At 36.7% G+C, this 13825-nt stretch overlaps 2 protein-coding genes across 2 annotated transcripts; both read right to left on the minus strand.

Moving 5' to 3' along the window:
- Positions 1 to 276: 276 nt before the first annotated feature.
- On the minus strand, positions 277 to 7446 carry LOC149190452 (uncharacterized). The gene is made up of 4 exons (XM_089413403.1): positions 6984 to 7446; positions 4390 to 4536; positions 4140 to 4265; positions 277 to 648 (listed from the first exon to the last, which is right to left on the minus strand). The coding sequence occupies exons 1-4, from the start codon at positions 6993 to 6995 to the stop codon at positions 451 to 453; spliced, it is 483 nt and encodes a 160-aa protein (XP_089269529.1). The 5' UTR covers positions 6996 to 7446; the 3' UTR covers positions 277 to 450.
- On the minus strand, positions 7155 to 8558 carry LOC149190453 (uncharacterized). The gene has a single exon (XM_089410519.1). The coding sequence runs from the start codon at positions 8556 to 8558 to the stop codon at positions 7155 to 7157; it is 1404 nt and encodes a 467-aa protein (XP_089266645.1).
- Positions 8559 to 13825: the final 5267 nt, after the last annotated feature.

Raw genomic sequence — 13825 nt, forward strand, 5'->3', positions numbered from 1 at the left:
TCATCATCTCCTGATATATGTTGAACATAATTTGGATCATCGTCTTGGAAATCATTACCTATAGCATTCTGACAAAAAAAATTAAAGCAGATATCACAATTCAAAATCATTTGTAAAGAAATTTAAGAGAAATTGACAACATCCATCCAAAAAAATAACAATGTGTCATTAACAATTTTCAAAACATGTATAAAATAGCAACATAATACTAATAAAATCAGTATTATTTTTAATCAAAACAAGTAAAATTCAAATATGATTAACAAATCAAAATATTTCATGAATATCGTTATTCTACGATAAATTAACAACATACATAAATCAAACTCATCGTATGATTACAAAATCAAAATGTCTCATTGATATAGGGTAAATTCACAACACCCATCTAAACATAACAATGTCATTCTACACAATAATTTCTTCATAAAAAACAATGCATGTGCATGCCTAGCTACCACCACCAAGATCATCCTCATGATCATCTTGACCATCCTCATTACTCTGATCCACATCATCACCAACACCGCAACTATCATCATCATCTCCTCCTTCACCACCATCATCCTCATCCTCATCCTCATCATCTCCTGATATATGTTGAACATAATTTGGATCATCGTCTTGGCAATCATTACCTATAGCATTCTGACAAAAAAAATCAATATTACATGTTAGTATTAATTACATAACACAACACATGTTTTTGTTATACAATGTTAACCATAAAATGAGGTAAGATATACTAGCATTTGCACCAGATGTTGCAAAGGAAACGTCGTAAGGCATAAATTGAAAAATACAAATACAACAAAAGAATACTTTGATAAAGAATAAAAATATATTGAATGCTCAAATCAATGCCCCATTAACTGGAAGCATTTAGTAGACATATCTAATGCAGAGACAAGCAAAAATATATAATTCTTCAAATTCTAGATGGATGCAATCACTTAGTAATGCCATGTTGAGAACCTTCCTCTACTTGTAATATCCTCTATCAGGGGCAACCTTCACGCCTCTACCTTATATCAACACTGACGAAGTTAGCAATCCCATTGGCCCATCCTATTTATCTGTCAAGTTTGAAGCATAAGGCAAGTGACTGGACACTGGTATTATACAATAAGCTGAAACCTAAACTGAACTTCCCCCATGGGCATGACGGACAAGAGATGGGGCTTTTCTTAGATAGAAGAGATAGGGCAATCTTTACATCCCTACCTCATCAACACTGATGAAGTTAGCAATCCCATTGGCCTATCCTATTTACCTGTCAAGTTTGAAACATACGGCAAGAGACTGGACACTGGCCAATCCTATCAGATATCCCTCTATCAAAGCAACATTCTAATGGCCCCTGCTACAATTATACAATATCTAGAGAGCATCATTAGAAACATCCTTTGGAGAGATAAAAATGAAAACAAGTGGCCTCTACTCCATTGGAAATGGGTGGCATTTCTTAAATAAGGTACGAGGGACAGAATGCAAGATATTTTTAGCAAGGTCCCCTATACGAAAATCTATTGATACTATTGATGGAACACACTTTGGAATAAATCAATTAGAAGTATCTGGTGTGAGGCAAAAAATAGAAGAGATAATCAAGAAAATATGTATGCCTAAAGGTTGTATAATCTACAACGATGTGCTTCAAAGTAAAATTTTATCTAAGGTAGACACAGAAGTTTCAATTCATACAAAATTAACTATCAAATTGTTTTGTTTAGACTCTTAGAGCTAACTTTAAGTTTTAACAGCAGAAGATCAGACAGACCAGTAGTTTAGGAACTCTGCACTCCTCACCATTTTTGTATGCTTATGGAGAAATTATAGATTTGTCAGATGGATGAAGATGTTTCTGAAAGCATCATTTTGTAAACATGCAAATTCTCCTCTGCGTAAACAAATAAAAGCTGAAAAAAGAGAAGAAACCAAAAAAGGGGTAGAAGTATAGGCCAACCCAATGTGAAATTTCAATATGACCTTCTCTAACCTTGTCTAATTTCTAAACAACACATTTAACTAGTCATTGATGTCATGTTTCCTCTTTGATGCTTTACATCAAATTAACTTCATCTAACCCCAGCAAGGTAGATGTGCCCACCACACCACTTCATGAGAATGTGTACACAGTTGTACGTCCCTTCATTATCTCAGATGATGCTTTTACTCTCCACCAAACTCCTCGCATGAGAAAAGCAATCTTTGCAAGGTCTCAGTTCAGATTTGGGAAGCTTTGCAAAGGCACATTGTGTTGTTTCATGATGGTAAATGTTATTCATGAATGGCAATTTCTATCTGATTATGCTGAATCCAGGGCATCCTCTGTTATTCCTTGCTGCTTTATGGTTTTTCTGGTTTTGTTTATGGTGGTGTGAGGCTTTGTCGAGGTGTGGTGTGAGAGAGGGACCAGACCATCTTGGGCTACCCTCCTCTTGGGATCAACTCCTACTCAGGTCTCTTTATTTTCTTCCTCTCGTCAAGTCCTTACTCCTCAGTTGGCCGGGGCACGCACTTCTGAGGTGGATTCTATCTGCAGCAGGGCCTCCTCAGGGCATACATAACCCCGAAAGCTCATCAATTGCCGTGTGAGTTGGAACTAGCATTTGAGGGTGGGAAAATGGCAATGGAAATTTGAGAGGTATCACTGCTTCATTGCTGAAAGGTCATCTATCAAGAGTAGATGTACCAGTCCCATTACAACTAGACAGCTGCAGGGAAGGGTACTCCTTTCCAAAAATGACACTAAAAACAAAATTATGATGATGATGAACATGATGCAGTTGGAATTTAAAGCCATGGACAAGCATTTGACAAGGATAAAAGCAGTCTTACTGCATGGCAAAGGCCCAACTCATCTAGACAGTCCAGGTGATCAAGAACCCATAGATGTGGAGGTTTCCACCTCCTAGTCTCCTCATGAAAATTTATGTTTTCTATCTTTACTATTATAGTAGGATTATGTGTTATATTTTGTGGCTGTTAAGCCAAGGCACTGTAGGCTTTTTTAGAACTCAGTATATTTTTTTAAAATGTATATTTTTGGACAGCAGGCCTCCTGTATTGCCAATGGTCCGGTTTCCCTAGTGGCAGACCAGAGGCATACAGAAGGTTGGATCATATGTGATCATCAACAGTTAATAAAAGGCCTTTAAATTACCTCCCCACCCCCTCCCAAAAATAAAAAATAAAAATCATCTATAAAGTTTAGAAACTCAATTATTGAGAATATTTTTCGGCATAAATCACATCATAAATCATTTGTCGACGCGTTCCAAACCAACAAGTGTGGTTCATCGTCAGGACAAGTTGAAGATCCAGACCATGGCAGATTATTTTCCAACTAGCAAAATTAAATCACAACTAGGTTATTATCCAGCTAAGATTAATCAGAAATCAATTTTTTAAAAGTATGTTCTTATCAAGCCCAAATTTAATCAAACTTCAATTATACCCTGAAGATGAGCTCTGCAGTGTGGTCAAAAAATTGAGGAATAATCTACTCCAACACAGCTCTCCTCTTGAATAAAATAATTTCCAGCTACCTGAGCTTTAAAGTCATTCTAACCTTTTGTATGGAAGATTTATAGAATTCATTTCCATTTTAGTTATAGAAAATCCCAATAAAGATAGTGATTGATTTCATGTTTGTACATATGTAATGAACACTTAGCACAATAGTATAGCTCAATTTGCCCAACCCTTTCTACAGAAGGCATAATACCCAGGGAGGTTACAGGATCTATTCCCAAGTAGTTCTGTCCAGTTACCAGCTGGTATTTCAACTAGAAGTCAATTCCATTCCTCACCCAGAAAAAAAAATACAGGGAAAGGAGGGAGAAAGGGGGATTCCATCACTCTGACAATGTACCAACTTCCTCACTTGGAACAGTTAATATGTGGGCAAGTTAAGGGAAAATCTTTCTCTGGGAAAATTAATATAAACAATTACTGATGCAGTTACCTCCTTATAATGGCATAAATAAAAATTTTGTTGAATTAATGTTTGTAAGGAATTATCTTTGTAAGGTTCCAATTTTGATGTACGGGCAGAATAAATTATAAACCTATCCATCAACCAAATGAGTCTTGCAAAAAGAAAGAGATAAAGAGAAACTATTCACAAAACTTACCTTTAGCATTTGATGGCCTCCACTATCACTGGTGCTGAAAAGTTGCAACATCGGTGTTTCTTTTTGCGAAGGAGAGTGAGTAATTTCACTGCCTTTCTCAAAATTTGATAAATCACCCTCCCAGTCCTGTAGTAGTCACAAAGAAACATCTTAATATAATGAGGCATTTTCCAAAAAAAACCTTTTTAAAAATGGTGCATTGGATAAGGTAGCCTACGTCAGAACACTATATAGGTCATAGAGGGAAGACCTGTAGCTGCTCTCGGATGGCAGGCACAACCTTATCCAAACTGTCAAAACAACATGGCGCACTTCCCGACTTCACATCATTGTATGTCGAATCTATGCTTCGAATAAGACACAGTAGCTCTTTTGAAGATACCAAAACACTTAATACCTACAGATGAAAACAAAATATTACATTAGAATACAACAGACTTTAACAAATTATAAAACCGGTTTTCTGGAAAAGCAAAGAATAGAGGTAACACTGCAAAGGACACGTTCAGAAAAAGATGTTATTGCCATTACATATCTCAGTTCTAATGATACAATGAAATACGCATGGAAATTCAACTGTGAATAACCACAGTCCACCCTTTTGAATCCCATTTGATATACTTGTCAGAAAATACATTAACAAACAAAATTATACATGTACTATGAACTCCAGTATAAACTAACATAAATCTCAGCCAAATACCAAACCTGTTGAAAATTAAAGTGATCATGAATATACAACGAAAATGCATGAATGTAAATTGGATTTCAAGTATTGTTTCTATCTGGATAAAAGAAACAAATTAGAAATAATAACCACCAACTGCTACCGTTATCAAAGAAGTGAACTTGTTAGAAGATCAAGCTAAAACAGTGAAATATTGAAATCCAGGAACATATTCAATAAGACATTAAAAAACAATCATCAAACTTGGCAGGAAACGCAAGGTTTCAGGCAAGACCACTGCCCACCCAACCATGATCCACCTAAGTAACATTGAGTTGCACTCACTTCTTATGTGACTTGAGAATGGATTACGAATGCCGACTATTGGCATATCAACATTATCCAGACAGTTATAGGGAAAGATTTGAGAAACTTAGGACTTCAATTTTCTTTGAAAGCAACAGACTTACTACACACATTCAGGACATTTTTTGGTCAGAAAATCATTATGATTTACCAGCATGGATCCATCTTAAGCACGGATTCACATAAGTTGATATTCACATAAGTTATTGATATAGATCTTCAAGTCTTACTACACACATTCAGGACATTTTTTGGTCAGAAAAGAATTATGATTTACCAGCATGGATCCATCTTAAGCACGGATTCACATAAGTTGATATTCACACAAGTTATTAATATAGATCTTCAAGTAATTTATTTATATAAAGTGTTAACTTATTTTTTGAAAAGTATAAGGTTTAAACATCTTACTCGCATAATTTTTTTTACTTCTAATTACTTTACATGAAATTATATTATAGATCAAATGGATAACTAATTAAACATGTATAGCATATTCTTTTTTTCTTTTTTATTATAGCCAACATTACTTTTCTATTTAGAGAATATTTTATTTTTATTTTAAGAGGGACACATGTCAACTCTAGAGTCCAAGTTGAGCACGGACATACTTACACATCACGTTCACACTGGGCTGTAAAATGAGCCTCCTAGCCCAATTATACTATAAAGACAACAAACATGATCACTCCCAATTTGTGTTGAGAACCCTTGACAGTGCATAAGAATATACCAAAAAACATTTTCTTCAAAATTGCATAGTCAAACCAGGTTTGGGTTGGGATCACAAGTTTGTCCATATCCATTCAATATCTATGCCCATTATACAAAGTTAGCGAAGTACCTATCAGATGTAAAATGCAAAACTCAATCCTTCTTTGCAGAACTCGTCCAAAACATGAAGCATATAAATTGCTCGCTGAATTATCAAATAGAAGTAACTTCAGTGCAATGACATCAGGCTGAATTTACCCATTGTTTCTCGAGCAATAGACATGATCATTTATGGAAATGACCCTCCACAAAAGACTGTAAATAGATGGTGTGCTTAGCTATTTGATTGGAAATCTTGTCTACAACTATTTAAACTACAATGAATTTGTCAACATAAAATAATAAGTTGGATAGGTATTGTTCAGACAAAAAGCATTTGAGATCCAAAAAATAGACGCTAATCTAAATGTCTCTAATTTAAACCACAGACAATTATTTGTTTGTTGAATTAACAACCAAATTAAGTTTCAATAACACGACGTAATTTTCACATACAAAGCATTTGAGTGCAAAATAAGAAAGATAGTTTAAACGCCTATAAAATAAACCAAGGACATTTTTTGTCTGTTAAACTAATAAACAATTATATCAAATTCAAGCGTACATTTACATGCATGAAGACTGCTCATAACTTAATCTATCAGGAATGGATCATTTGTTGTTAATGTTGAATTTTTCTGTTAATATAGCACTGACAGCAAGGCAAATTCAATATTTAAAAGGCAGCAATCTACATTCGGATCTGGACAACACTTTTTCTCCTTTCCTGCTATGTGATTATTCCCATGCAAGAGGAAGTTCCAACTAATTGATTTTCACACTTACAAAAGTAAATTCCTCATGTCTGAATTTTCTAGATACAAAACCTAGGTATAATAATCCTAATTGTTGATCCTACCTTGAAATAAGTACCTTTAATCCACCATTGGATCTTGCTTTAAATAAACATGGGGTCTTGCTTGAAGTGTCAAAGTTTATTCATCTATTCCTTGCTATTATCAATAAGACATAATAGAATAAAGGAAAGAGCAATGCACCTTGTGAGTCATCTGAAGAACTGCCTTGGTATTGATGTGCACGAACTTGTGGGCAAATACAAGAAACTGAACAACAAGAGAGCTATAAAAAGGATAATTAGCCAGAACATAGTTTTGCCAATGATCATTATATCCATAACAACTTTCTTTCGTGCTTCTTTTTACTAATGATCACACAGAATCAGTACCAGTCTTTTGCTTTTGAAGCAAGCTACCTGAAAGTGGAGACAATCGTTGATCCCTATCCCTAAGCATCTTATTCTCTGCCTCCAAATAATGATCCTCTTCGAGAGCGGGCATCATTTCGCCTTCTTCACCAATATTCCAAGGCTGTAAATAATCCAACCATAGATCAATAATGTGTGTAGCCTTCTTCAGACAAGCACCTACTGGCCAATAACTGAAAGCTCGTAATATAAACCTGTACAAAGGCCTCTGTAACAGAAGGGACCATGTAGCAGGCACAACCAAACTACTCTGTGGCAAGGAAAATGACCTCAATCTCAAGGTATCCATTTGTGATGCAGCTCTCCATCCAGAATTCAACTCTTCTTGAGGACAACACAAAGTACTGCTTACATAATTGACCAGTATTTTCACAGCCTCTGTGATTTCTACACTAGGGAGACCATACCTATGATATCGATTATTAACAGGTAACAAAATACCAAAAGACTGGCAAACCCGTGAAGGTAAGGGCGAAAAATCGTCATTCACTAACCAAAACTGTACAAAGGTATGAACAACAAACTCGGCGCGAGAAAATATCGATGGATTCTCCTCGAAAAAATGATGTACAGACACACTGGGAGCACAAAAATCAGATATAGGAACAAATTTGTGTAGATACAAATTCAGAAGATGCAAATAAGGGCTAGAATTGAACTTCACAGGCCTTCCATTGTCATGGCTACCGTGCAAACTATGCAGAGAAGACGGCCATTTCTCGAAACGAGACCGGGAAGCCTTCTTAAACCCCAATTTCATTTCATCCGAATCCGAACGATGCATAATATCATTATCTTTGCATACAGCGTAATAAGAAAACCAAAACATAAAATACTCAAATGCATTCAACTGCACCTGAAATCCTCCTCCATGGCCGTCCTCCTTCAATCGGTCTTTAAATAAAGCAGGGCAGACTTCAGATAAGATATACAAACCCCTCTCCGACTGAAGCATGTGACGAATCCACGCCGGAAGGCGCTCGGATGGAAACACATAGCGAACCACATTTTCCTCGTCTGCGGCAAAGATTGACGAAAACAAAGCTCCAGACAGCGAGAGAAGATTTACGACCGCATTCGCGGAATGCTCAGAGGTCTGCGCGATCCATCCGCCAATGTCGGATGGCTGTAAGACCTCCTCGAAGCCGAAGATCTTGCGGAGCAGAACGGGGAAGCATGTTATGTAAAAATGCCTGGTCTGATCCCAACTGTGCCTATCGATTAAGGATTCCACGACCCGGCATGAATTCAAAATATCAGACGATGATGAGGAAGCATTCAATAACAGCGAACTTAATTCTTGGGCTTCGAAAGAGAAATTTGTCGAAGGTGAAGAAGACACAACCATTGCACCTCAATTTTACAGTCTCTCTACTGATCCGGTCGGAGGCTTAAATCCCGAGATAAACCCCTTGAATCTTCCTGAACCCTCATGCAGAACCACTAAACCCTACACTACATCGGATCGCAGCACTCACTGATCTAGTATTATAGGCATTCGAAGGTGGGGATACTCTTCTCTTTATTTCAAAATATTTGCACCGCCTTAAGTAGCTTTTCAACTTTTGCCATTTCCCTTGAAAGACGTTAGTGTGGGGTGGGGAAATTATGTTGTTTTTGAGGAGTTTTTTGGTTTGTGGGGACAGGGCCACTCTTTATGTGACCATCCGGGCAAGCGAGGCGGTAATCTTAAGTTCTTGCAGGGATATCTTATCTCTTATGGATTAATATGATTATTAATACTCTCTTATGAATTACTTACATTAGTGATAAGGATAGGGGATTAAAAATTTAAATATAATAATAAATTATATAAAAATAAATAAAAATTTGATGGGGTGTTGAGATGTGTGTTAGGTTACTGAGCGGATTTGTTATTCCGTTGTCACTCCAAACATTAAAGAGAGGGATAGTGTCACCCAGATTTAATGATAATGCATTGTTTTAATTTGGAAATCTTTGAAACTTCCTCAATTTCCTACAATTGTTGGGGTCAAATTGATGATATTTGGTGTCAATGTCGTGTTGTCGGGTTATCTATGGGATATTTCCTCTGCGGCTTCTATAGTAGTTCCTTAAGCAACGTGGAAGGTCCAAGTTGTTCTTCCATGTTGGTTTGGCCTTCCATCCTTCACTCCATTTCATGAGCTAGACTATCTACATTTTCCAAGTATTGGCAAGGTTGCATGTGGCCCGCATACCCACTGGTGGGAGTACCTGCACTTAAACTCTTCTAGGTTTATGGGAGCTCAACTCCAACAAGTATACTAGTATTGTCTTTGCTCTTAATTTTTTCCACTGGGTCAGCTACATTTATATTACTTTGGTTTGCTTGGTTTAGGATTCTTTGGGGAAGGTTCAACGTGTTATCTAGGGGTGAGGTAGCCTTGTCCTCCTCCTGCCTACGACAATCTTCCTCACATTGTGTCTTGGTTTTAACATTCCTTTGCAACTCCTTTAGCCTTTGGTTTACCTTCCACCTTTATCCCTAAAATGCTTCATTTTGTACATTGTGCATTGGCCTCACTTTGGTTTTCAATCCCCTAAAATCCTTTTGTCTTTCGAGACTTCACCAATTAGGTTCACTCGCCTCATTATCACCGTGCCTCAACAATGGATGTGGTCGAGACGTGGCTCTAATGGTTAAGGCCCTTTTGGCAAACCCTGTGCTCATTTGCAAGCCCTAATTGTTGTTTACCTCTTCAATGCAACTACCCCCCCCCGCCTTCCCACGAGAAGTCCAGGATGAAATTGTTAGAAAATCGATAATGGCAGCTTATTGTACTTATTTTCCTTTAACTTGATATTTGCTTGTGAATCTTATTTATCTTCTTTGTGTTCTTTAGTTAGATCTATTCATCAAACAATGTCAAGAACAATAATAACAACAATAGACACATATATTGGCTTTCTTCTTAAAATATGCTTCAAATGATATACAAAGACCCAAACCCTAGACCAATCCTTCTCCTAGTACCAAGTCATCCCTTCCTTAAATCCTTCCTTGATTCTACACCAAAATTTTAGACACTGCAACTTTGACCTGCCAGCTTCAATACTGCTACCCAACCTGCAACTTCGACCCTGCAATTTCGACCTTAAAGCTTCCAAGGAAACCCTAGAGCAGCCTCCTCTTGGGACCTTCCTAATAGCAAGACAACTCGTTATGATTTCTAGATCAAGTATCCTTCCTTCTAGTTACAAGATGTTGCACTTCATCTTCCTACAACTCAGACCTGTAACTTCACTTCTTCCTGCAGCCCAGAAACCCTAGAATTTCGCACGTGTGAGAGAGATAGAGCCCAAAACAAAATATTTATGTCCTTCTTGTGCTTTCTTGGCCTTCACTCTTCTTTTCCTGCTCTTCCCAGCTATAGATCGAACTCTTTCTTGTAGATTGAACTTGTTGAGTGAGTTTTTCCAAATGAGGTTGAATTGCTTCCTTTTATATCCTTCTCAAGGGGTCGAATTCTCTCCTTTAGGCCGACTTGATTTTCCCAGGGTCGACTTGTACTTTAGGAGCTTCCAGGATTTTCTAAACTCAAAAATAATTATTTTTACAAATATATTTTTGCCCATAAGGGTCTTATAAACATGATGTTGACTCCTTTGACTCGAGACAGTAAATCCTAAGACCTAACAAACCCTATAAGCATGAAGAACATGCTTTACCTAAAACACAATCAATAATGAGCATGAAACCCATGCTTTAATAATAATATATTTTCTTTTCTTTTCTTGTTTGTTACATAGGATACATATTGAAATGAGTACAACAATTATGAAGACCGAAACTAGTTACATTTTCAATAATCCCTCTTAATTAGGGAGGTATTCATAATTGTACACTCAGTACAACATCATATCTCAAATTGAAGAGTTATCACAAAAAGAGTCGGATTGATAAGCCATATTGTAAGCATCATCATCATGACCAGCATTGTCTCTTAGGCCTAACTAGACAATCTCTTCTTTAATCAAGAGCATTATGTTGGGAGGCTTTATGTGTGATACCGCACTACCTCTACAAGGCACATACCCCATCTGGATGTCTATAAGATATGTCCTATTAGGACTATTCTTATCTTGGATCTCGAATCTTGAGTCCTCAAAGAATATCAGTCCTCTTCGACCACTCTTCACTTGGATACTTATCACATCCTCAAACAGTGTTGGTCCCTTTCCTTTCTTGAATGTAATATCATCAAGGAAACCGCAAATTCTTATCCAATTCTCTGCCATTCTCTCTTCATCACTTGAAGAGGATAATGTACAAGTGATGTCCCACATCACTCCCTCTCAACCAAAGACAACATCCCTATTCTCCTTTAATCTTGAGAATAACCCCCTCTAAAAAATAGAGGAGATCTAGACTTCCCTTTTATTTGAGAAGTCATCATCACAAGCCTTACAATTTGCCTTCATAAGAGTATTAGCTACCAGTTCTTCATAGTTTTCTGGCTCCCTCTTTCCTCTACATCATCGAGCTTTCTTTCTTTCAAGATATCATGGAGCCACCTTCTCTCTTCAATCTTGTGACAAGTTTCAGGGTACCTTTCTTGCTTATCACTTTCATATTCAACATGAAGGCATTGCATTGAGCTTTCCCAAACTTGAAGCTTGATCATGGCTTACTTATAAATGTGATATTCTTTAACCTTCAGGTTATCTTATCATACTTCTACCATCCCTTTCCAAATTAACATTTCTTGAACTTACAGCTTTCTAGTACCAAATATTGAGCTTCCCCCAATATTCTTCATCCATACAATTGCACTTGCCTCAACTGCCATCATATATTCCTGCGACATTCTTCCAGGTAGCAAAATAATATGTTAACCAAATAACCAACAATAATGAAAATTAGACTTGCCTCATTATGATGACCTTCTCATTCCATCAACATCCTCATGATCCATCTCCATATGAATCTTCCTTCATGCATCAAAGTGCCGAAGGATCGAACTTTATTACCAAGTTACAATTTTTCTTCTAGGGACTAGACTAGATGTTAATCATCGTTATACATATATTTTAGAGAAAGTCTTAAATTATTTACAAATCCTTAAGTAAGCCAAATCATATTCCTTTCAAGCATCATATATCCATATACATAAGCATATTTTATGACCAACTTTCTTTCACAAGATTCTATACACAAGAATCTTATCTAGAGTTTTAGATCCAACATGCATTCCTATGCTTTCATCCAATCATTTAGATATTCATATATCTCGCAAAGAGCCTACATCCTGACCATTGCATTCTTTCATCCCTTTACTAGTATTGGTTCCACATTACATGGAATGTCTACTTAACCTTGCCATGATGATTTTTCCAAAGACCTTCAAAAAACAATGGTCTTTCCTGAATCATGATGATTCAACTAAGCAGGATGATATCTTCTAATATAATGTTAGATAATGCTTGGATGGTCAATATGCAAAATGGTTTATCTATCCATCTATCTAGATGATCTCTACAAAGAAACTTAATCATGTAAATTCTATACATGCTACTATCATATGCTTCTTTCTAAGATGTTAAACAAAACATATTATCCTAAAATAAATATTAAACTTCACAGAGAGCCGGACAGTCAATGAACCTTCTTTAGTAGTAAAGATCCTTCACTTCTTCCTTCTTTGCCTTCTTCTCAGGTTCTCCCATTGCTTCGGCCACATGAGCTTCATTCCTTTCCTTTATCTTATTGTTATGCTAGTTTGGAAAGTCCCTCCTAGAGTGTCCAAATTCGTTACATCCAAAACATTGCGCTTTGGATATGTCTTTCTTCTTGGCCTTGCCAAACTTTCCCTTCTTCAACTTCTTAACTCGGGCTAGAAAGGCTTGAGATTGCCCATCTGATCCAATATCATCCTTGACCTTGATCCTTGATTCTTCCAATATGCATTGCACCCACAACTTATCAAAGGGAGTTGAATCCTTCTTGGAGTAGATGCTTGTTGCAAAGTTGCTCCATTATGGTGGCAATGCATTTAGTATACAGATGGCTACTTCATAATCAATGATTGGTTCCCCAAGTCCTTACAGATGGCCTCTTAGTTGAGAGATTGTCATGAGGAAGGATGCCACATCCTAATCCTTTGATTTCCTCATTATGTACAACTTGTTCCTTAGCAACATATTTTGACCTGTTGTATTGATGTCATCGACGGCCATATGGTAAACCTCTACTCTAGAGGTTCTATTATTGTAAAATTTCACAACTATGGAAGTTGTGGCAAGGTCTCAAAGGAGGGACTTTCTTTTTGGGGCAAAACTAACCTTTTTTCAAAAGATAGTTTCTATAATTGAATCCATCTTCAATATCCATTTCTTCAACCCCACTCTGTCGGATTTGAATATTGAATCCCCCCTACTTATTTTGGGATGAGATGATCTTTCAAAAGCCAACATAAATATATTGGGGACTTACAACAATATACAAACTAAGCAAGGAAGGGTATACACACATGTGTTAGAATTTGAATTGAAGTTGACTTGAGCAAAGGTATAACAATGCATATTTAATTAAATATTGGTGATTTTAACAACCACGTCCATTAGATTAAAATAATGATACTTTATGTGTATCTATATGCAAAGACAAAATAC

The sequence above is a fragment of the Pinus tabuliformis genome, chromosome 3_1 (assembly GCF_031772625.1).
Source record: "Pinus tabuliformis cultivar Carrire ecotype Pingquan chromosome 3_1, CPIR1, whole genome shotgun sequence".
Taxonomy (NCBI): domain Eukaryota; kingdom Viridiplantae; phylum Streptophyta; class Pinopsida; order Pinales; family Pinaceae; genus Pinus; species Pinus tabuliformis.